The 19,790-nt window shown below is 57.5% G+C and overlaps 7 protein-coding genes across 7 annotated transcripts; 3 read left to right on the forward strand and 4 right to left on the reverse strand.

The window, feature by feature from the left end:
* Window positions 1–3,165: 3,165 nt before the first annotated feature.
* KVR01_013001 (uncharacterized protein) lies at window positions 3,166–4,648 on the reverse strand. The gene has a single exon (XM_044794585.1). The coding sequence runs from the start codon at window positions 4,327–4,329 to the stop codon at window positions 3,628–3,630; it is 702 nt and encodes a 233-aa protein (XP_044638157.1). The 5' UTR covers window positions 4,330–4,648; the 3' UTR covers window positions 3,166–3,627.
* Window positions 4,649–5,047: 399 nt separating this feature from the next.
* On the reverse strand, window positions 5,048–7,413 carry KVR01_012857 (uncharacterized protein). Its single transcript, XM_044788444.1, has 4 exons — window positions 6,934–7,413; window positions 6,576–6,841; window positions 5,552–6,505; window positions 5,048–5,473 (listed from the first exon to the last, which is right to left on the reverse strand). Exons 1-4 carry the CDS (start codon window positions 7,143–7,145, stop codon window positions 5,187–5,189), a joined length of 1,719 nt encoding a protein of 572 aa, XP_044638013.1. The 5' UTR covers window positions 7,146–7,413; the 3' UTR covers window positions 5,048–5,186.
* A 387-nt stretch (window positions 7,414–7,800) lies between these two features.
* On the forward strand, window positions 7,801–9,008 carry KVR01_012923 (uncharacterized protein; the record flags this gene model as incomplete). The annotated part of the gene is made up of 3 exons (XM_044794509.1): window positions 7,801–8,026; window positions 8,104–8,664; window positions 8,734–9,008. The coding sequence occupies 3 exons, from the start codon at window positions 7,801–7,803 to the stop codon at window positions 9,006–9,008; spliced, it is 1,062 nt and encodes a 353-aa protein (XP_044638079.1).
* A 960-nt stretch (window positions 9,009–9,968) lies between these two features.
* On the forward strand, window positions 9,969–11,537 carry KVR01_012920 (uncharacterized protein; the record flags this gene model as incomplete). Its single annotated transcript, XM_044792831.1, has 3 exons — window positions 9,969–10,296; window positions 10,353–10,661; window positions 10,723–11,537. 3 exons carry the CDS (start codon window positions 9,969–9,971, stop codon window positions 11,535–11,537), a joined length of 1,452 nt encoding a protein of 483 aa, XP_044638076.1.
* Window positions 11,538–11,892: 355 nt separating this feature from the next.
* On the reverse strand, window positions 11,893–12,606 carry KVR01_012882 (uncharacterized protein; the record flags this gene model as incomplete). The annotated part of the gene is made up of 1 exon (XM_044793891.1): window positions 11,893–12,606. One exon carries the CDS (start codon window positions 12,604–12,606, stop codon window positions 11,893–11,895), a length of 714 nt encoding a protein of 237 aa, XP_044638038.1.
* Window positions 12,607–13,321: 715 nt separating this feature from the next.
* Window positions 13,322–14,293, reverse strand: KVR01_012940 (uncharacterized protein; the record flags this gene model as incomplete). Its single annotated transcript, XM_044793344.1, has 1 exon — window positions 13,322–14,293. The coding sequence occupies one exon, from the start codon at window positions 14,291–14,293 to the stop codon at window positions 13,322–13,324; it is 972 nt and encodes a 323-aa protein (XP_044638096.1).
* A 2,079-nt stretch (window positions 14,294–16,372) lies between these two features.
* KVR01_012873 (uncharacterized protein) lies at window positions 16,373–19,015 on the forward strand. The gene has a single exon (XM_044792197.1). The coding sequence runs from the start codon at window positions 16,469–16,471 to the stop codon at window positions 18,842–18,844; it is 2,376 nt and encodes a 791-aa protein (XP_044638029.1). The 5' UTR covers window positions 16,373–16,468; the 3' UTR covers window positions 18,845–19,015.
* Window positions 19,016–19,790: the final 775 nt, after the last annotated feature.

Here is a 19,790-nt window from a genome sequence, read left to right on the forward strand (position 1 = left end):
TGTCACGTAGTAGTTGAGGTGCTCTCCCAACTCCTGTGTTGACTTCGCCACGTAGTAATTGAGGTGCTCACCCAGCTCCTGGCTGATCGCACGGGCGTCGAGGGGAATGGCAGGCATTATGATTGATTATTTGGTGTAAGATGATGATGCTAGCTGGCTTGGCATACTATCACAAAAAGGGTGTGAATGAACGTGGTGAAGTGGGTAAGTAGATTCAGCCGCAAAGTTCCGAGCATATGCAAGTGCACGACCAGCGAAGAACAACAGGCAGGCCAAAAAGAATGGGTTCACCGCCGATCAAATATTAAACAAAACCCTTATGCTTTCGGAGAAATCGGGGGGTAAAATTGCACCATCAACCACAGGATCAATCAATACCAAGGACAAGACCTGTAGCCAGGCGCCTGGCGGGCCCTCAAGCCCTCAGGAGTTTCCCCAAGAAACATTTTGAAGCGCGCCCCCCGTCGGCGGGCGGGCTCGACTCATGATCAGCTGACGGCCAAGCAGCCAGTGTCGGAGGCTGTTTCCCGAGGTCTGACGTGGGCGGGCGGGCGCCCAGGAATGAAGCCATATCAACCCATCCCAGGTTTCATGTTGCTCATGTGTATTATGTTTCATGCCCTGCATCCTGCAGCCCCACCGGACTGCCACAAAAAGGACCAGGGCCCCCAATACTAAGCCGCCCTTTTGGTCACCTACTTACCAAACCTGTCCAACTATCATATTGATCCTCGGCACATACCTAGGTACGCGCCGAAAAGTGCACCCACAGCATATAATTACACACACGCGCGCCTACACAGCACCTACCCCGGGCCTGCTGCCCCCACGTCGCATAACCCCCCACCCCCCGGGCTGGCCCGATATCCTGCTGTGCATCTCGCCATGTTCGTGACACCCGTACGTGGCCCCTTGGTTTGGCCTCACTTTCACCCCGTGGCACAATGGGCAGATTATTGAGCAAGGGACGGCGGCCACGGCAGAGGCGGCACAGGTTCGGCCGGGTCCCCGGGCATGACAAACTCGACCCCCGTCAGAAATCCGTGTCGCAGGCGACGAACGAATTGCATCAGGGCCTGCTCTGGGCAGGACCACGCTCCGTGTAGAGGGAGGGGTGCAAGGCACCCACCCCACTTGCAGTCGTTTCCAGGTTCCAGGGGCGTGGAAGCACAGAAGCAATACGAATGTGTGCGTGCCTGCCTGGGTGCGGAATTACGTAGGGCCCATATGAAACTACCAAGGATTGACACGCATGCACACATGCGTGCTTGCTTGCGTGCTCGCTGGTCAGCTACTATTCCAGGACGCATAGCTAACCACATGCTTGGTAGACTACCTCTGCAGCAGCATGATTGACGTTCAACCTCTCGGGTGCAATGGCAGCTAGCTGCATCCCTGCTCAACATGCGGCTCATGCCGGCGGCTCGCGGGAGATGATGAGCAATGCAGCTCGTCGATCAGGCCCGGCAGCCGTGGTATGGTGCGTGGCCCCGGCTGCCGATGCTGGGTGCCGCGCCGGAATCGTATCTAACCTTACCTTGGGGGGCTGCGGGCCGTGCTGAGATTTGTCTTAAAATGCTCCGGGGAGCCGCAACAAAAGTCACCTTCCCACCACTGAGCAGGAAGTTTTCTGTCGCTCCTACGTCCGAGATTCGAAAAATTACGTCAACCAATCTCATATCAACCTTTTGCAGCATTCGTGCTGGGCGGCAGCCATGCATCTTAAGACCAGCAATGCCCTACTAACTAGTATATGGGACGATGGTCCCGAGGTCCAGTATTGCGGCCTCCGAGCCTTGTCACCGGACGAAGACGTAGCTAAGATTCTTTCCCGGTGCGCAGCAGCTTAATTCGCCATGGCTCTGGGCAGGTTTAAACATGAGGCTGAGCCGGATAGGCGGCCGCAAGGTGATGCCAATAACTAGGCGCGTTTCACTAGGCCCACGAGATAGGGACGCCACAGCCTATCGCGCTGAATCGAGTCTTGGGGTTTCTTGGGAGGACTCTATGGCGATTTCTTGGCTGCAGCGCGGCCTTGGGAAGTCCGCTGTCTTGATTGAAGACAAGACCTCGCTCTTGCCTTTGTCCGGCCCCTTGAAACGATTAATAACTTGAGTACTGGTCTAGCTGAAAGAGACAAGTTTCTGGCAGAAATCTGAACCGATTACGTTCTAAGTTGTTTGCCATTCTTTGAAATGGACCAACAGGTGTGTGAAATACGCCATCGATTTCAAACCCCCTCTCAAGTTGCGGGCATGCCCCAGGTCCCATGGGCTTGGGAGAATTAGGCTTGAGTAATAAGCGAGCACCGGACAATTGAGCCTCAGGGTGAATTCGGCTCCAATTAGGGTAATTTTCATCTTCCAGCCTCGACACAGTGAGCCTGCCATCTTTTGACTTGAACATGGTCACAACAAGGCAAGAGACAGCACGGCAGTGTGCCCACCTCCCACCTGTAGACCGGCAAGTACGTCGCTTCTCACATTATACTTCAGCCCTATCACAGCTGATAGCACCGGCGCGAACAGGCACGGTCTAATTCTACGGCTAGGATACAGTGGTTCGCAGAAGGTTGGGAATTCACCGTGAAATCCATACATGGGGAAGCTTTCTGCGTTTATCTTGAAAGATACATTGCACCCTGTCCCAAGTAGCTCACGGTTGTTGCTGCTTAATAGAAGACATCGAATAGTGCAAATAGCTATATACTTGAGCATTCTGCAGATGAGTCACATATATTTCTCCTTCATGATCTTTAAACTCTTCCTTTTGATGTCTCGCTCGCAGGTTGTTCTTCACTATCAGCAACACGTTCACCTGACTCCGCCTTAACCGTCCTTCGACCTCTCCCGTACCGCAGGGGGCAGCAGAGCACAGGCTTCTGAATGGTAGTGATTCCTTCCTTTATGGATTGTGAAGCTGAGGAGCCAACTTGGGCTTGGGCGAAGGAAGGTGCTCACGGGATGGGAAACTCCACGGGTCCAGCTGGTGGGCAGCCACTCAGAAGAAATGTCAAATCCAGCAGCTGAATGAGTACGTGATTGCCGTGCAGAAGACCGCGAGCTGGACCAGGAGGCTCTGTTGCCTCATGTTCAGCGATCCAGAGCTCGCCCTTCTGTGGCCCATTGTCAAGCTTCCTCGATCCCCCCCCCCCCCCTCAGGCTCTTTCCAAAGCAGCCTCGCCTGGCAATTCTTGCTTCTAAACATGGCCTCTATCTCTCCTCAACGCCCTAACGCCATAACCATTTCCATCCTAAATCCTATCGCTTTGACCGTCCGAAATCTGCATCTTCCGCCTTCTCTCGCGTCAATGGGTACGCACCGGAGCCAGTGAGGCACAGCGCGACCTGCATCGACAGCTACAATTTCCCAAAATCTCGGTTAGCCCCAGAACGCCTCGTAGACTTCCTACTAGTAGTCCTCCGCCACAGGGTCTTCCGAAAGACTCGTGTCGGCCTGTCGATTGTAGGGCTTTCAAGCCCCACAAGACCACGGAATGTCAGCCTCCAGGACGGAACGTTGCCCAGATACGCCGTTAGCATGGCGGAGGTGAACCACTGATACTGACTGCACGCCCATGCCCAGAATCCGGCCATCGGCGTCGAGGAAAACTCGGGCGGAAACCAATTAGCCCGTGAGCGGCACGGTATCGTCGTTGTTCTCGACAACCACATCCACCCGGCACGAGTGCTTGTTGACATATTTGTTGGTGTAGACCCCGATCTCGTCGTACCTCCTGAGCGCCTCCTCCTCGCTCCCCACGATCCCCTTGTCAATGTAGTTCCTGGCCCCCCGCTCGCGCGCCACATCGGGCATCACGAAGACGAACCACCTCTGGTCGACGAGGGCCCCGATCCGCCTCCACGGCTGCGCGTTGGCCAGCACGTACGTCCCCTCGATGATGACCACCTGCGTCTCGGGCCGGATCACCTGGCCGCCCGGCACCGCCTCGCGCGAGTGCTCGTCGAACCCGGGCAGCCTGACGTCCTCGCCCGGCCGGCTGTCGCGCACCTCCTCCACCATGTGCAGCACCGCCTCGCCGTCCATCGTGTCGATGGCCCCGCGCTGCTTGAGCTGCTCCTCCGACAGCTCCGCCCGCGGCCGCAGGAAGCCCTCGACGTTGACGACTTGGCACCTGTACCCTTGCTCGTCCAGCCGGTCGCGCACGTGTCCCGAGATGGTCGTCTTGCCGCTGCCCAGCCCGCCGCCCACGGCCACCAGACACCTGCGCTGCTGTTGCTTGTCGCCGCCGTAGTTGCTGGCTGAGTTCTGGTAGTGCATGATTACCAGGTCGGCAAGGTACTGGTATGGCCCTATGCGCCCAGGCATTGTGGCTGCAGGCAGATGAGGATTTGCTGCTGTGTTTTCTGTTTATTCAGGTAGGTTGTATTGGTGGAATGCAGCTGATTTGCTGTGTTCGATTTAGTTGTCGAGAAGAGCGACGAGACTCATGACCCGGATGCCACATGACGGTGCTGGTGCTTGGTTTGAATCAGGTTGCTGGCCAGTTCTTGTTGATGCAGCCAGGTTTTGCAATCCTTGCGTCAGTATCCACATTGTGCGGCTCGAGAACCTCACGGGCGCGAATCACTGCGCAGATATGCACTGATTATCGGTGAGCTCGGGGTAAAAATGACGCAGCACCGACATTAGGCGAGTGCAACCGTTGATCTTGCCCATGGGGAATGATGCTTGACTACATGGCATTGCGGTGTCCCAGGCCAACATCGGCAACCCGTCTCATTTCGAATCGAGTTTGATGTATCGTGTCCCATTTGGGCCGAATCATGGGCGCCCTGCCGCTCTTCCGAAGCCCAAATGCAAGGGGTTGGGGCAGGGCAGAGAACCCGGATCTCGTGCGACTGGCATCAGGGAATGGCAGCAACCATGTCCTACAAATCAACACGCCGATTGACCTTTTCTGCGTCCCGAATCTCGCACTCGAAATCCGCATTCCATTTCTGCGAACGATGGCAGCTACCCACGAGAGTGACTGGAACCAGTCGTAGCATTTCAAGGATGCTAGCAAACTCTCGCGAGCTTCAAGTTGGAACATTGACTGCAGCATCTATGCGCTGCCATTTCGGAATTACTTTGTCTACCTACCCATATCTAGGTAGGCCCCCACGCTCCTTCAACGCTCACTTTTCAGCCTCCCTTTCTCTTCAGCGATTATCGGCATCTCATCAAATATGCTGTGACTCCAGGTCGTTTTGTCGACCTGTGCCTGGTGCGCTTTTCTCCTCTTCTAAACTATCCACCGTGCCCTCGTCGCTCCCAGGCCTGTCCAACATCTCCGCGTGTGCTTCAAGCACGAATGGCGAGCTGCCATGTTGTCTTGCAGTGGGAAATGCTATGTGAAGAAGCCAGTGCATCGTCAAGGCGGCAAAGAACCCGTAGAAATAAGAGATCTGGTACAAATGATCCCATCCATCTCCCGACGAGATCTCTTTTATGGCGCGGGCAAAGCCAGCTGTAAACTGGGGTCAGTATGGCGGAAAGAGCAGTGACGATCGACATGCAGCGGAGACGATGTCTGAAATATACTTACGAAGGAGCGGTGCCATTCCCAAACCCCACGCCAAGAAGCATCTCCAGTTGAACCCAGAGGTATACCAGTATGCACTCTTGCTGTTTCCCATATACATATCGCCAATGTGATACTGACCTCTTCGAACGAGAAAGTAATCAGAGACGACAATGCCAGTCATTGGGCTGAGGAAGACGCTCCAGCCGCTCAGCACGGTAATGAAGGTCCCCGGGTTGGTCACATAGTTCCAAGGGCAAATCGCGATGGCGATCACCGTGAGGATATAGCACCCCCTCCGAATATTGATCCACTTAGGACAGAGCGCCGCCATGTCCATCCCCGTCGAGATGCCATTCAGCATCTGGCACAACGCAAGCTGGTCGACCAGGAACCCCAACCCGGCGAAGAACGTGCCCGCCCTCGCCGCGGGGCTCATCGAGTGCGCCTGGACCGTCAGCAGCAGCTCGAACGGGTTCCAGATGTACTCGCCGTAGACGGACGCCGCGGCGCTCGTGATGATGATGCCGCACACGGAGGTCACCACGATGAAGATGGGCGCGCAGATGAGCTGCCCGAACAGCGCGGCGTTGGGCGTCCGCGCGTACCGCGTCCAGTCCGACTGGCCCAGGCACCCGCTCGCCTGCGACCCGACGATGGACTGCAGCCCGAACACGGCGGCCCAGCTGAGCGAGGACCCCGTCCCCGTCGCGGGCGTCGACATCAGGGCGCCCGGCCCGCCGGCCGCGTGGACGGACCAGCCTACCATGCCGAACATGGTCGCTGTTATCATGACGAAGACGATCCGGAAGGGGAGCTGGAGCTTCTCTGGTGGGATCATGGGGAGGGGGAGGAAGATTATGATGAAGACGAAGAAGGATATGAGGCTGGCTGTGTCGACGTTGGCTGAGACCGGGAGGGTGTTTGGCAGGTCACGGAATTTGGGGCCGATGATGGCCCTGAGGATTATTTTGACAGCTGCATCACGGTCAGCCCAAAGGCCGAGTTCAAATGTTGTTGGCGGTGTTGTGGGGTAATAATCACTTACACTGCCCACCCCAGTACGCCTGTATCCCCATCCATACGCACGCAGTCACGATACGGTTAAGGACTGGCCAAAAGCCACCTCGCATGCCCCATGAGGCTCGGGACAGCACCGTGAAGCCCAGGTAGAGGTGACTCCCCGGCCATCCTGCAAGCACGGCGACGAGGGCGGAGATGAGGGCAACGCCGACCATGCAGCCTATGGCCTGGGGGGCACTCAGGCCCAGAGATAACAAGGTCGACCCGGCGGTCCATGCAGTTGTGTTGATGCTGTGCACGATTAATGAGTACCTAAACTTGGGGGGCGCCGCACCGCGGCGGCTTGAGACATTGCTCGAGCTTATGTGTATGCAAGCACGTACCCACAGATGACCCAGTACCCAGCGAAACCTTGCCAAGTCCAGGTCCTCCTGTCCTCGGGGATCGGGATCAGATCGCGGTTGCACCAGAACGTGTTGCGGTAGTTTGCGTTCTCGTCAACAGGGCATTCGAGCCGCTTCGCCCAGTACGACACGCGGGACTTGGGCTCGCCGGCCATGTCGGGATGTCTTGCTGGCGCAGAGAAAAGCACCATCGACAGTTGAAGAACAGAGAGGTTGGGGGAAATGTGTCAGGCCATTGTCTCCCTGATGTAACAGAAGATCAGAGATCGAATGCGAGAGCCCCGGCAGTCCGCTTATGTAGGCAGGCAGCAAAGATCAACGCCGATACGCCCGTCTTGGAGCCCCTGAGCCCCCCCGGTGCCTCGAGTATTTCCGTCCTCACAGGTCCGGCTTAATTCCAAAAGAAAAAGGGCCGCAGTCTCGGGTTCGGCCTGATAAGCTCGGGACTATTCGAGCGATGTGGCGGCGGCATTCTCTGTTCTGAGCGTGTTGCCCCTAATAGATAACATGCATGCATCCTCCTCACTCGGCGACGTCCGATAACCTCTCAAGATCGGCAATGCAGAGACGGCGGCAAACTGTATGTGGAATCTCCATCTGCACTGCACCCCCAGGCGCCCTATTGGTGCCAAGCTCCAGTCCGGCATCACCTAAGATAGTTTAAATCCCCTCCCTCCACGTCACTCAGCATGTGGCATGACATCGACCTATAGATGCATCGGCTCGGTAACAGAAAAGGAAAGGAAGCAGCCTCAGGTGCCCAGCAACACTACAGGAGGGCATATCGCCACCGGATAAAAATAAACGACACGAAAGGCCCCTAACAGTCTCATTAATACTTACAATATGGCTGCATCGCTCCCTGTGATAGATTTCAGCAGGTGGCTGCACGGCTCGCCGGAGGAGCAGAAGGCAGTCGCAAAGGATCTCGCAGAAGCCTGCCGGAGTGTGGGCTTTGTCTATGTGATTAATCATGGAGTCACCCCCGAGCTCCTCGACGAGGCTTTCAGCTGGTCGAAAAGGCTGTTTGACCTGCCAGAGGAGAAAAAGATGCTCGCACCCCACCCTCCAGGTAAACGATCCAACACGACTCGGGACCAGAGGTTCATTTCTCATGATGTTGATGCTTGTCTGCTGACCCATCCCCAGGACCCAACGTCCACCGAGGCTACTCCTGGCCAGGCCTCGAGAAGGTGTCGCAGTACATCCACAAGGACGACGCAGACTCCGACGACGAGGATGCCGAGCTCCGCAAGGTCCAGGACTGCAAGGAGTCATATGAGATCGGGAGCGAGACCTTTGCACAGCAGCCCAACCAGTGGCTGCCGGAGGAGGTGCTCCCGGGCTTCCGCGAGTTCACGACGAGCTTCTACTGGTCGTGTTTCGACACCGCCAAGGAGCTCCTGCGCGCCATCGCCATAGGGATAGGGCTGGACGACCCGGACTACCTCCTGAGGTTCCACAGCGGCGAGAACAACCAGCTGCGGCTCCTGCACTACCCGCCCGTCGAGACCGAGAAGCTCTTGAGTAATGCGATCGCGAGGATGCCGGCGCATTCGGACTGGGGCTCCATCACGATGTTGTTCCAGGATGACTGTGGTGGGCTACAGGTCGAGCACCCCAGGAAGCCGGGGGAGTTCGTGGACGCGACGCCTATGAAAGGGGCGCTGGTCATGAACGTTGGTGACCTGCTCATGCGGTGGAGCAACGGTGAGTCGGTCCTGAGTTCGGCAGACTGAGAGATCTCCTTGTCAGATTGACTGAAACCCCTCACGTCAGATTACCTCAAGTCGACACTCCACCGCGTCACACTGCCGCCAGTTGCAAAAGAGCAGCCCGAAGGAGGCAGAGGCCTGACAAGAGCCCGCTACTCGATCCCGTACTTTGTCAGCCCCGACCCGGAATCCATCATCGAGTGCCTCCCGGCCTGCGCCAGCGGCCAGAACCCCGCCAAGTACCCGCCGGTCCTGCAAGACGACTACAGGAAGCTGAGGGCGAAGCTGCAGTACTCGGACAAGCCTGAGGTGCCTAAGAAGTCGGTTGCTGTGTCATAGCTTCAGAGCAGTCAAAGAAATGAGGCGGCTCTTGGCGGAACTAAGCCCTGGTGTTCAGCAGGGCCCACAGCCAGTGCTAGTCTGGTGTGAACAGTGAATTCGCAAGGACATAGCTATTCATTCCGATTCCAGCCAATCGAAACTTGATGGTCTCGAGCTTTATGCTCAGGCTTGTGGTGATCTGCTCCCAACCCCAACGACAGGTTTCCCTCGCCCATGGAGGGGATGTGCTGATCATCCCTCATTTGAGTGTAGGCACTAACGTGTACAAAGCTAGTCCCCTAAGCTCAAGAACCGTTGCCTCTGCCGATGGAAGTTCAGGTCCGCGAGGTTGACATACCCTAACGTAGGACCATATGATCCAGAAACAGTATGGAACGTCGAGCATCACCACATGCTAGTAGGTTGAATATGATCAAGAGTAATAAGACCGAGCGCAGCCAAGTTGAAAGAACGGATATAATTTCAAGACATACATTACACCTTGTACCCGACAATGAGGTATGTGGCTGGATGAACAAGGCGAATGATGCAGATCCCATCCCGCCCCCAGAGCCCCGGGTCCGCCCTAGTCTTTGTCAGGTCGATCAGCATGCGGGCCGCAATAGACTAACAGCGGGAGTGAGACCCTCCGGCTTGCGAGGAACCAATAGACGAAAAGGATTAACGATACATATTGATGTCTCAAAGAAGTGGAAGACCACACTAAGGAAGTTCTGTCGCGGCTGAAAGCTCCATCCTGATATCGACACATCCAGTCTAGGAGACTGTGCATGTGACGATGGCATGAAAAGAAATGAAGAGGACGCCGATACATCTGGAGGGCTTGTATAAATACGTCGCTGAGAGTCGCCATCATATTGGCATGGCCGGGACCAGTCAACACTGGTCAGAGTCTCTCCAAGATCCCAGCGCTTGGATTTCTCAAATTCCACTTCTACCATATCAAACGTGTTGAACATGCGCTTCTCTATTCTGTTCTTCGCGCTGAGCGCATCCTCTGTGCTGGCCTTCCCTTGGATGACTCCCGAAGGGATGGACAATCTTCTCAACCACCCAGAGGCCCGCCAAGAAATCAACCGGCGGTTGCATGAACTTGACAGCCGAGTTCCTAAAGAGCCTCAGCATCACGAGGCCCGTCTGCTGGGCACCGGACTCCTCGGGGGCACCGGACTCCTAGGGGGCGTCGCTGACCTGGTTGGTGGTACTCTTGATGCGATTGTCGACAACGTTCTCGGCCTCATTCCTACGGCTAAGTGCGTCCAAGGCTTGAAAAGGTTCCCCGAGGGTAAATCTACAACCACTCCTGACGATATGTCATGCTCTGTGCTAATCCAGTCTCAGCCAAATATCCGTTTCAGGCACCCGGCCCTACTGACCAGCGGGGTCCTTGTCCCGGGCTGAATACTCTCGCAAATCATGGGTACATTCCCCGCAATGGCATCGCCACCATTGGTCAGATCAATGCTGCCACTGCAGAAGTATTCAACATGGGAGCTGAATTGTCCACCCTGTTGGCTGTCGGTGGTGCCGTGGATGGCGGCGACATCCTCTCACAGAAGATGAGCATCGGTGGGCCAGATAACCGCGTGGGCTTGCTGAGTGGTGCCCTCAACGGCATCTTTGGCACACCTTCTGGCATCGCAGGTCACGGTAGGAAACATGACCCTATGGGTATCGGTTTTGAGGACTCTAGTAGCTGACAGCAACAAAGGAAAATTCAACGAGGGCGATGCCTCTCCCACGCGCAACGACTTCTACCTAGGCGGCGGCGACAACATGTCCTTCCGGCCCGAGCTCTTCAAACAGCTGCACCAGCAGGCCCTCGCCCGGGGCGGCGGCACGTACAACACGGCCGCCGTCAAGGAGCACTTCAAGAACCGCTACGCGGCCTCGAGGGCCGCCAACAAGAAGTTCTACTTCAACGTCCCCAGCGCCGCCGTGGTGATGGGCGCCTACTACTTCATCCCGGGCTTCTTCTCCAACGGGACCATCGGCGCGGGCGGCATCGCGAACGAGGCGTCCGTCACCTCCTTCTACGGCGCGAGGCCCGACCGCGCCGGCGCGTGGAACGACCCGGAGCTCACCTACACGCGCGTGCCGGAGCGCATCCCCGAGGCCGGGTGGTACCGCCGCGCCACGCCCATGACCGTCGCCGAGGCCGTGGGCGGGATCCTCGACGTCTACCTGTACGCGAAGCCCGCGCTGGGCGGGGCCGGGGCGGACCAGAGCTGGGTTGCGGGCCCGCTCAGCCTGCCGAATAATGTCCAGGCGCTGTCGTGCTTCCTTTACAATGCTATATATGCCAACTTCCCTTCTGAGTTGTATAACTCGGTCGCCTTGCTCGAGTCGGTGGTAAACGCGGTGTCGGGGCTGGTTGCGCCGGGTTACAAGGCTCTGGGGTGTGATGTCAATATTCCCAAGGCTACGGGGGGTGACACTACAAAGCAGTGGCAGGCGTTCATTAATATATATGTGGGACCTGCAAAGACTAAGGCAGTAGGTAGTGGGTGTTATAAAGCGGCTTAGATAGTTTATGCGCCCGTGTTACGTTCTACCTGGGACGGGTGGCAGTTAATTCACTTCAATGTCGATACGGTTCAGGATGGAGAACATCATTAATACATTAGTATGTCACACGACGATGGCTATGAGCTGGCTGGGAGACCAAAGAAATCTCTTTTTGAGGTAACCTGCGCGTTTTAACGCGTGCTCACAGAGCTTGGGTTTAATAGAAGACTGTGTGGTTGAAACACATCAAGCGCTCAAGAGGAATGTACAGTCCGCGAACCACCACTGCGTTTCAGACCTCTGATACTCCCAGTAGCGGTGTGGGAACAGACAAAGCCGGCAGCACTGAGGCAAAGGCATGCACGCACTCAGCTCAGCGGACGGTCTCTCGTCGGATCTCCTCTCGGAAGCACCGTTCCCGCCACTCCAGAATGAACAAATCCGTGTACCGGACCTCCTCACTCCTCGCCCGGTCACGCCCCTCCTCGGGCCACCCTGGGGGAAAGTCACCACCTCGCCGGGGGACCCGAGCTCTTGGCTTCCGGGGGCACCGTCCGCTTTCCTGGCCACACACCAGCGGGGCGGTGGTGATTACCGAGCCGCAGTCGTCGTCCTCAAAGGAAACCCCGCCGCCTTCGCAGCCGGCATCTGCGTGTTTGGGTTCGAGTTCCTCGACGGGCCGCTTGTGGCTGTGGCATTCGCAGGGGCAGACCCCGAGCGTCGAGCCCGTCCACGCGGCGATGGTCTCGAAGTGCTGCTCGAAGCCCCACCAGTGCAAGCCCCATGCCTTCGCGATATCGCGCCTGCTCTCCGGGGTGGTGCAGTTCTCCATGCATATCGAATGCCTGGATATGTCCTGCTGCTCCACACCCGATACATGCGGCGAGTTGCTGAGCGGATGCTTGGCGGTGAACGGGAAAATATCTAGCCACGAGACACCTGCCATAGTCTCTTCTGACTGATGCCGTATCACTATCCCCACCGGGCCGGTGTGTGCGACCATGGAATAGCTGGCAGATGGGTCTTTGATGAGGACAGCGTCATTGCAGCCGCTGCAGTTCAGCAGTTGTTCGTAGACTGTTGGCATTATTTTGAGTCGGCGGAACTTGAGGGCTACTGAGAGCCGAAGATGGATTGATCGTTATCTGCGCTCTAGTAAGCAGTGCCGTAGAATGTAACGAGCGTGTGGTTTTGGCGCGTTCGTAAGCGTTTGGATGTGGGTGCGTGGTGGGAGGTAGTTTCGCTCATGGATGGATGGGAGGCAACGGCCAATTTGTATACGGCAGGAAGACTTCATCAAGGTCTGTAGGATCAGCAGCAACAAAGTCACACAAAGGTATTATGGCAGGTCTGACAATGTCCCTCCTGGGCTGCTGGGGGGCTGGGCAGTGACAAAGAACGGTGCCGTCTGCCACTTAGTCAAGATGATGTGTGACAAAGAGTTGTTCGTCTGTTGGTAGCTGAGCAGCCGCGTAAAAATAACACAGTCGCATAATTTCTCGGTATATCAACACAGGGAGATCATGTTCTACTAAAGACCTTACTGTTGGTTGAACAATCCTGAGAATTTCAGCTTGCAGAGCGCAATTATGTTGTGATATCAAAGGCCCGCCGAGTAGGTGCTTCCGGGGAGCGTCCCAGTCCCAGCTGTCACGAATATAGAAAGCACTCCTTTGTTTGTGAAGACATCGCATCAGAGCTCTCGCGACTGATGGCGTGCCGCGTGGTCTGGAAGGGCATTGTTAACGGCCGAGTGTGACTCCCAATATACGACACAAGGACCCATAATCATAGACATTTCATCATGCGCTTTGAGCTGCAGCCTCCCTTACTGCATACGCAGTAGCACACTCCAGGGCCCAACCAAAGTACCGCGCATACCAGCCCTGTGCCCAGTAGCTTAACTCGATGCAATGTGGCGCACCCTTGACCAGGCTCGCATCAACCCTCTCGCTCTTACTGAACCCGCTCGCAAATTCCTTGACATGCTCCTCGGAGCCCAGCCACAGGGCATCCTTCTCCGCTATCCCAATCATGACAGGGAGCTCGACGGCGCCGCAGTGGGCCCGCCACTTGCCATCATTCCAGATCAGCTCGTAGTCTCCCACCTCGCGGCGCGGCGTAATGTTGTGAAGCCTTCTGGTCTGCCTGTAGATGGCTGGGTCGACGGTCCCCTTCACTATCATGAGCTCATCCTTCACGTCCAGGGGCCAGTCGTTCCACTCCGGGACTGGGTCAGGCGGGGCTTGTCTGCTCTGCGGGACATAGTTTGGGTGGTACTGGTTGCCGCCGAACCCGGATAGGGTCAGCCCGCACAGCGGGTACGCTGGTGATTTCCCCTGGGCCCGCTCCTGGGCAAGCCACCCTGACAGTATTACGGCGCTGGGAGTCGCCAGGCTGTGGCAGTGGAGGACCATGCTCCCGCAGCCGCGGCCGAACTTTTCCCACAGGGCGGGGAGGATGTGGTTGTGCAGTTGGACGGCTAGTTCCTCGTGGTAAGTCTTGCCCTCCGGGATTGTAAATGGAGATGTCTCTTTATAGAAAGGACGGTCAATGGCGACCACGGGCACGCCGACTCCCTCACTGCATAGGACGGCGGAGTGTTTCTCATCAGCGTCGAAATATATCGAGCTGTAAGTACCACCATGAATTGCGACGAGAAGAGGCCGTCTGCTGTCGTCTAGAGCCGTGTAGACAGGACTCGAGGTGTTTGGGACGTAATTGTGGCCAGATAGGGTCGAGCCATTGGGAAGATCTACTTTGAACGCCTGCATTGTGACAGATTGATGTGCTACGTCTGACGAAGCTCAGGTCAAGTCTGCAACAAAGGGAGTTGAGACCAGTGATCTCTCACTCTCTGTTTTCTTATATAATATCGTCATCGTTTCTGGGCGTCCATCGGGCCAGAAAGCTCTTGCATTAGTTCTGCTACTCCATGAACGAAGCTGCAGGATACCGGTACCGCGAATGCCGTGGCGGGCGTTACCTGATCCAGCTAAAGACCTAAAGCCGGCGCGGGGCACCTGGCTGGCCATCGGGCTTCGGCGCTACGGTGGGCTGTGAGTTGAGCTGGTCGAGACATATAGCAAGTCAGTTGGGTGCGTCCCTCCTTGAGTCTGTAAGACAGGCGTGGCGCTCCTTTAAACGTTGCACCGCATCGCAAGCGAGACGGCTTCACCTCGGGGGGGGGTCGAGGAACAGGGGAGCTGCCCGAAATTAAAAGCATCTCCTAAGGGTTCCATTCGACCCGCGATTCTGGAACCGACAGCGAGCCTTAGAAGCGCACGGGCGGCAGCCATTGGGACAGTTGGCACATTCCAAAGCTTCCAAAGAGACCTATCGCAAAGTGTCGCATGTATCATGTCCCCACGGCTAGGGTACGTAAGCCTCATCCCTTGAAGAACGTGGTCGGCCCGGGAGGTGATTCGGTAAGCGCCGAGTCTTCATCACCGAGGCCAACTCTCCCTCTCCCTCAATCTTGGTTTTAAGCGACCATACTATTAAAGAGCAACGCCGCGGCTGATCGACAGGAGGGGCCTCCGCTTCCACACTTGACAGCGCGAGGCGAATCACGATGGGGGCGTTATGATAGCGTCGGGTCGGAATGGGCCTTCGGCTAATTACCCTAGGGTAGACCACGAGGGCCTCCCGGAGATGCTGACGTCTGTTCAATATGGACGGACAAGCAGCCAAGGGGACAGAACCCTCCAGCTGCTCTCAAGAGGAAACGTCTCCCGGCCCTTTGCCCCTTTTTGACCTTGCGGACAGCCTTTCCAGGCCTTTCCATTTGATCGATGTTTTCTGATACTCCACTCCCCCACACCCTCTAGACGAGGTTTCGAAACGGTTCATGCATGCAAGAATGCTCATCCGGGGCGGGAGGAGTGCGGCGGTGCCAATAAGCGAGCAGAGCTGATAGGGGGCCCCCCAGCTACCGTCGCCTGAAACAAACGACTAGTGCTCAATTTAAACGCGACCAGGCGGCCGTCCGCGTGGACGCTGCAGTGGGTTCACCAAGCGCCAGGCGGCCAATTGAGGAATCCCGAATTACTATTCGGAGCTTAGCCGACGAGTCATGTTGGCAGGTTGTTTCCAGGGGCTCGCGGGACCCATAACTCGGCGGAGCTCCCTCGGCGCCTTCAAAATCACCTTCGGCTCTTCCACTGCGCAGTCTACCCACTGCCCAGTGCTCTCAGGCCTGCCGGTGGACCATCAGGCCATGGCGGGCTAATTGTGTCCCAAGAGGGGTAGGCCAAGATCACTTGTGGATCGTCCTCAGCCTCCTCTTGCCGCATTGGGCCACCCTCCCACCAATGTACAATACCCTATTGGCCCATCGAGGGCGAGGCCGTGTTTGTTTTCCCCTTCGTCGATCCCTCCACATATCGGGATGATGCTCGAAGGCAAGGGCATGAAGTTGGCCCTGACGGCTGGAGCCTCATGGTCAAGGGTCCCTCGTGGGAAAATTCAGCCGCCGTCATGTGTGATGAAGGGCTGGAGCAGTGGGCCATCGTGACCCATCGCAGCGTGTAGGATGCCGGCGTTTGGAGTGTCTCTGCGGCTCTGCTCCTCCTCCCCCGTCCAGTACCGGGTGTCGGGCCCGACTGCTCGGATAAGGGGTGTGATGGAAGAAGAATAAAGGCAAGGGAAGCCGTCCTCGAGAATCCGCCAAGCCCGAACCTCCCGTCCATCTTCTCATTCTTCTTCTCAGGCTCTTTTTGCTTGGTTGAACCTCCACGTTCTTTTCCCTCGAAGTCTTTCTTTACTTCGAAGACGTTCTTTCCAGTGGCTGTGCCACATTCATTCCTTGAGACCCTCCTTTCCTTCCACAACCCGTTCATCCAACAGATATCCGAGAAGCTTGAAGCCTCGGAATCGAGAAAAACAAAAGCAGGAACCAAAACACCTGAAGTTTAGGATCCAACCTTCCACAGAAACACACAACGACAATGATCTCCCGAACACTCTTCGCCGCGGCCGCCATGGCCGCTGGCGTTCTGGGTCAGCAATCCACCACATTCACCGACGACAAGTCCGGCATCAAGTTCTCGTACTACGAGAAGTCCGGCTGGGGTTTCGGTCTGGCTCTTCCTGAGGCACCCAAGGCGGGCGGCGACTTCATCGGTATCCTGCAGTCCAACACCGTAGATGGTTACGCTGCCGTCTCCCTGGGTGGCCCCATGGCCAACTCCCTGCTCGTCACCGCCTGGGCTGACGGCGACAAGATGGTCGGTTCCCTGCGCAAGGCCTCCGGCTACACCAACCCCGCCCCGGTCACCGACGCCTCCATGGGCATGTACGAGATCTCCAAGGGTACTGCCATCAACTCGACCGGCTGGCAATACACTTTCCTCTGCAAGGGCTGTATCACGGACGACAGCGAGTCTTTCACCGTCGATGCTGAGGCCGATGTCTTCGGATACGCTCTGTCCAAGACTGCCCTGACTGACACCAGCGACGCTTCCGCTGTCCTCAACTACCACGGCGCTGCGTTCGGTGAGTACAGCCACAGCCTGGCTGCCGCCAAGTCTGCCGACTACGACACCTGGGCTGCTCTGGCTTCCAAGACCGCGGCTGGCAGCGTTTCCGGCGGCGCGAGCAACTCCACCGTGGGCGGCAGCGCTCAGAACATCACCACCACCACCAGCAAGGACACCTACGACTACATCGTCGCCGGTGCCGGTGCTGCCGGTCTGATTGTCTCCCAGCGTCTGGTCGAGTCTGGCGCCTCCGTGCTCCTCCTCGAGCGTGGTGGACCCTCCACCTACTCCACTGGTGGTGACGCTACCGTCCCCTACAACGACACCATCACCCAGTACGATGTTCCCGGCATGGCCTACTACCTCAGCAAGGCCGGTGACACTTCTGAGTACTGTCTTGACACCGCCTCCATGGCCGGCTGCATCCTCGGTGGTTCCACCATGGTCAACGCTCTGATGTTCGTCAAGCCCGCGGCTCACGACTTCGACGACAAGTGGCCCACGGGCTGGAAGTGGTCTGACGTCTCCGCTTCCGCCGATTCCTTCTACGAGCGCAGCCCTGGCTTCATCCTCCAGAACGGCACCGGTGTCGACCAGGACGCCTTCCACCTCATGTCCGGCTTCTTCGAGAAGCAGGGCTGGTCGCAGGTCAACGCTCTCGAGAACCCCGACGCCAAGGAGAAGGTCTACACCCACCCCCCTTGGTTGATCGAGGACGGTCTCCGTGGCGGCCCCATCCGCTCTTACCTTCCCCTCGCCCAGGCCAAGGACAACTTCAAGCTGTCGCTCAACACCAAGCTCGTCCGTGTCATCCGCGAGGGCGCCACCGCCACCGGTGTCGAGGTTGAGCTGTCCAACGGCAACCGCCAGATCATCAACCTCACCTCCGGCGGCAAGGTCGTCCTGGCCGGCGGTGCTCTGTCTACCCCCCGTATGCTGATCAACTCTGGTATCGGCCCCAAGGAGCAGATCCAGACCGTCAAGAGCGGCTCCGTCAAGGTCACCCTGCCCGACGAGGCTGACTGGATCGAGCTCCCTGTCGGTGAGCACCTGATGGACCACCCCATCTTCACCGTCAGCCTGAAGGTCAAGGACGGCCTGGCCGCCCTGCCCGAGACCGCCTTCACCGCCCCCAACGAGACCGTCGCCAGCGAGTTCAACACCAAGTCTGCTGGTCTGCTCGCCCAGGCCGGCCAGCGCATCAACATCTGGGACTCCGTCAAGTCCGACGACGGCCTGACCCACTACGTCCAGGGAACCATCAACGCCCCCTCCGCCAACACCATCAAGGTCAAGATCTACCTGACCCACGGCATCACCTCCACCGGCGCCCTGGGCATCACGGCCTCCGGCGCGACCGAGATCACCAAGCAGCCCTACCTGATCGACGCGGGCGACAAGAACGCCATCAAGACCTTCATGGCCAACCTCATCGAGATGGTCAACGGCCCCGACTCCCCCTTCAACCCGATGAACTCGACCGCCGACTCCCTGATCGCCGAGGACAACATGACCACCGGCTCGCACTTTGTCGGCACCGCCCGCATGGGCGCCACCAACGACGGCTCCTCCGTCGTCGACACCAACACCAAGGTCTGGGGCACCGACAACATCTACGTCGTCGACGCCTCCATGCACCCCGACCTGCCCACCGGCAACACCCAGGCCATCGTCATGGTCGCCGCCGAGCACGCCGCCAAGGCCATCCTGGCCGACACCACCGGCGCCTCGACCTCGACCAACGCCAGCGCCGGCTCCTCTGCCTCGTCCGGCAGCAGCAGCTCCGCCTCTTCGTCCGGCAGCTCCACCGGCTGCAAGCGCAGGCGTGCCGCCAGGAAGCTGTAAGCGGCTCCGCCTGGTCTCGTCAGACAAGGACACGGGGGTGGTGAGGTGAAGCGCGCGTGGTCGCTCATATGTTTCTGTGTACGATTTGGGTCTTGCATAGCGTGGAATCCGAGACGAGGAAACGTCTTTTCAGTGTAAATATCTTGTTATTAGTTGAAGACATAAAGGAAGACAGTTGTATTGTGTGCAAGCTTTCCACCCACAAGGTCCACTATGCCTCGGCCGAGAACGAGGACGTCCCCTGAGTGAGTGACATGTGAAGTCTTACCAGTGTTGTACCAACGATGACGAGTTCTCCCGGCTGGTGGCTGAGGCATCCGGCGATGTGCGTCCTGAGTGTTGTGGATAAGTGTTCTGCCCGAGTGCCCGGGATCGGGATCGCCTCTCCTCGGACTCGGTGTGCTCTAACAGTCCCGTATCCCGTTCCCCAGTGCGTTGCTACACACGGTGATATTTGCCCCATGGAGCCCAAAGCCTGGAAATACACATATCCCGGGCACGGGAAGCCGCAGCCCCCATAGCCCACGTGCCGTGTTACACGCCCATGGGAGGCGTGGCTCGGCCAACTTCCTATCCCCATCCGTGTATACCCTCACGTGAGTGGCGACGCCTGCACAACGCGAGCATGTTCGGCTATGTCATAGGAATTGCCGGCCGGGACGGTCCTTTGCGTTTCCGGATGCTGAAGGCCCTTTCCCCCGGCTTGTTCCTGACGGACGGCTTTCAATTGTTAAGCTGACCGCTGTCATCGCTGGGCCCGTCAGACGGCCCGTCACTTTGTTCACTCGTGGATCGTAGTGCACATTTGGGGGAACGACGCAATTAGCACAACTGGCCAATGAGACTCGGTACTGCTGGATTGTGAAGTCCACGTCTCGCTTCCCTTGGAAATATTTTGCTCACATGATCGACTATGGTTCTTGGCTCCCCGCTTGAATTGGACGCT

Source organism: Diaporthe batatas (genome assembly GCF_019321695.1).
Source record: "Diaporthe batatas strain CRI 302-4 chromosome Unknown Contig00022, whole genome shotgun sequence".
Classification (NCBI taxonomy): domain Eukaryota; kingdom Fungi; phylum Ascomycota; class Sordariomycetes; order Diaporthales; family Diaporthaceae; genus Diaporthe; species Diaporthe batatas.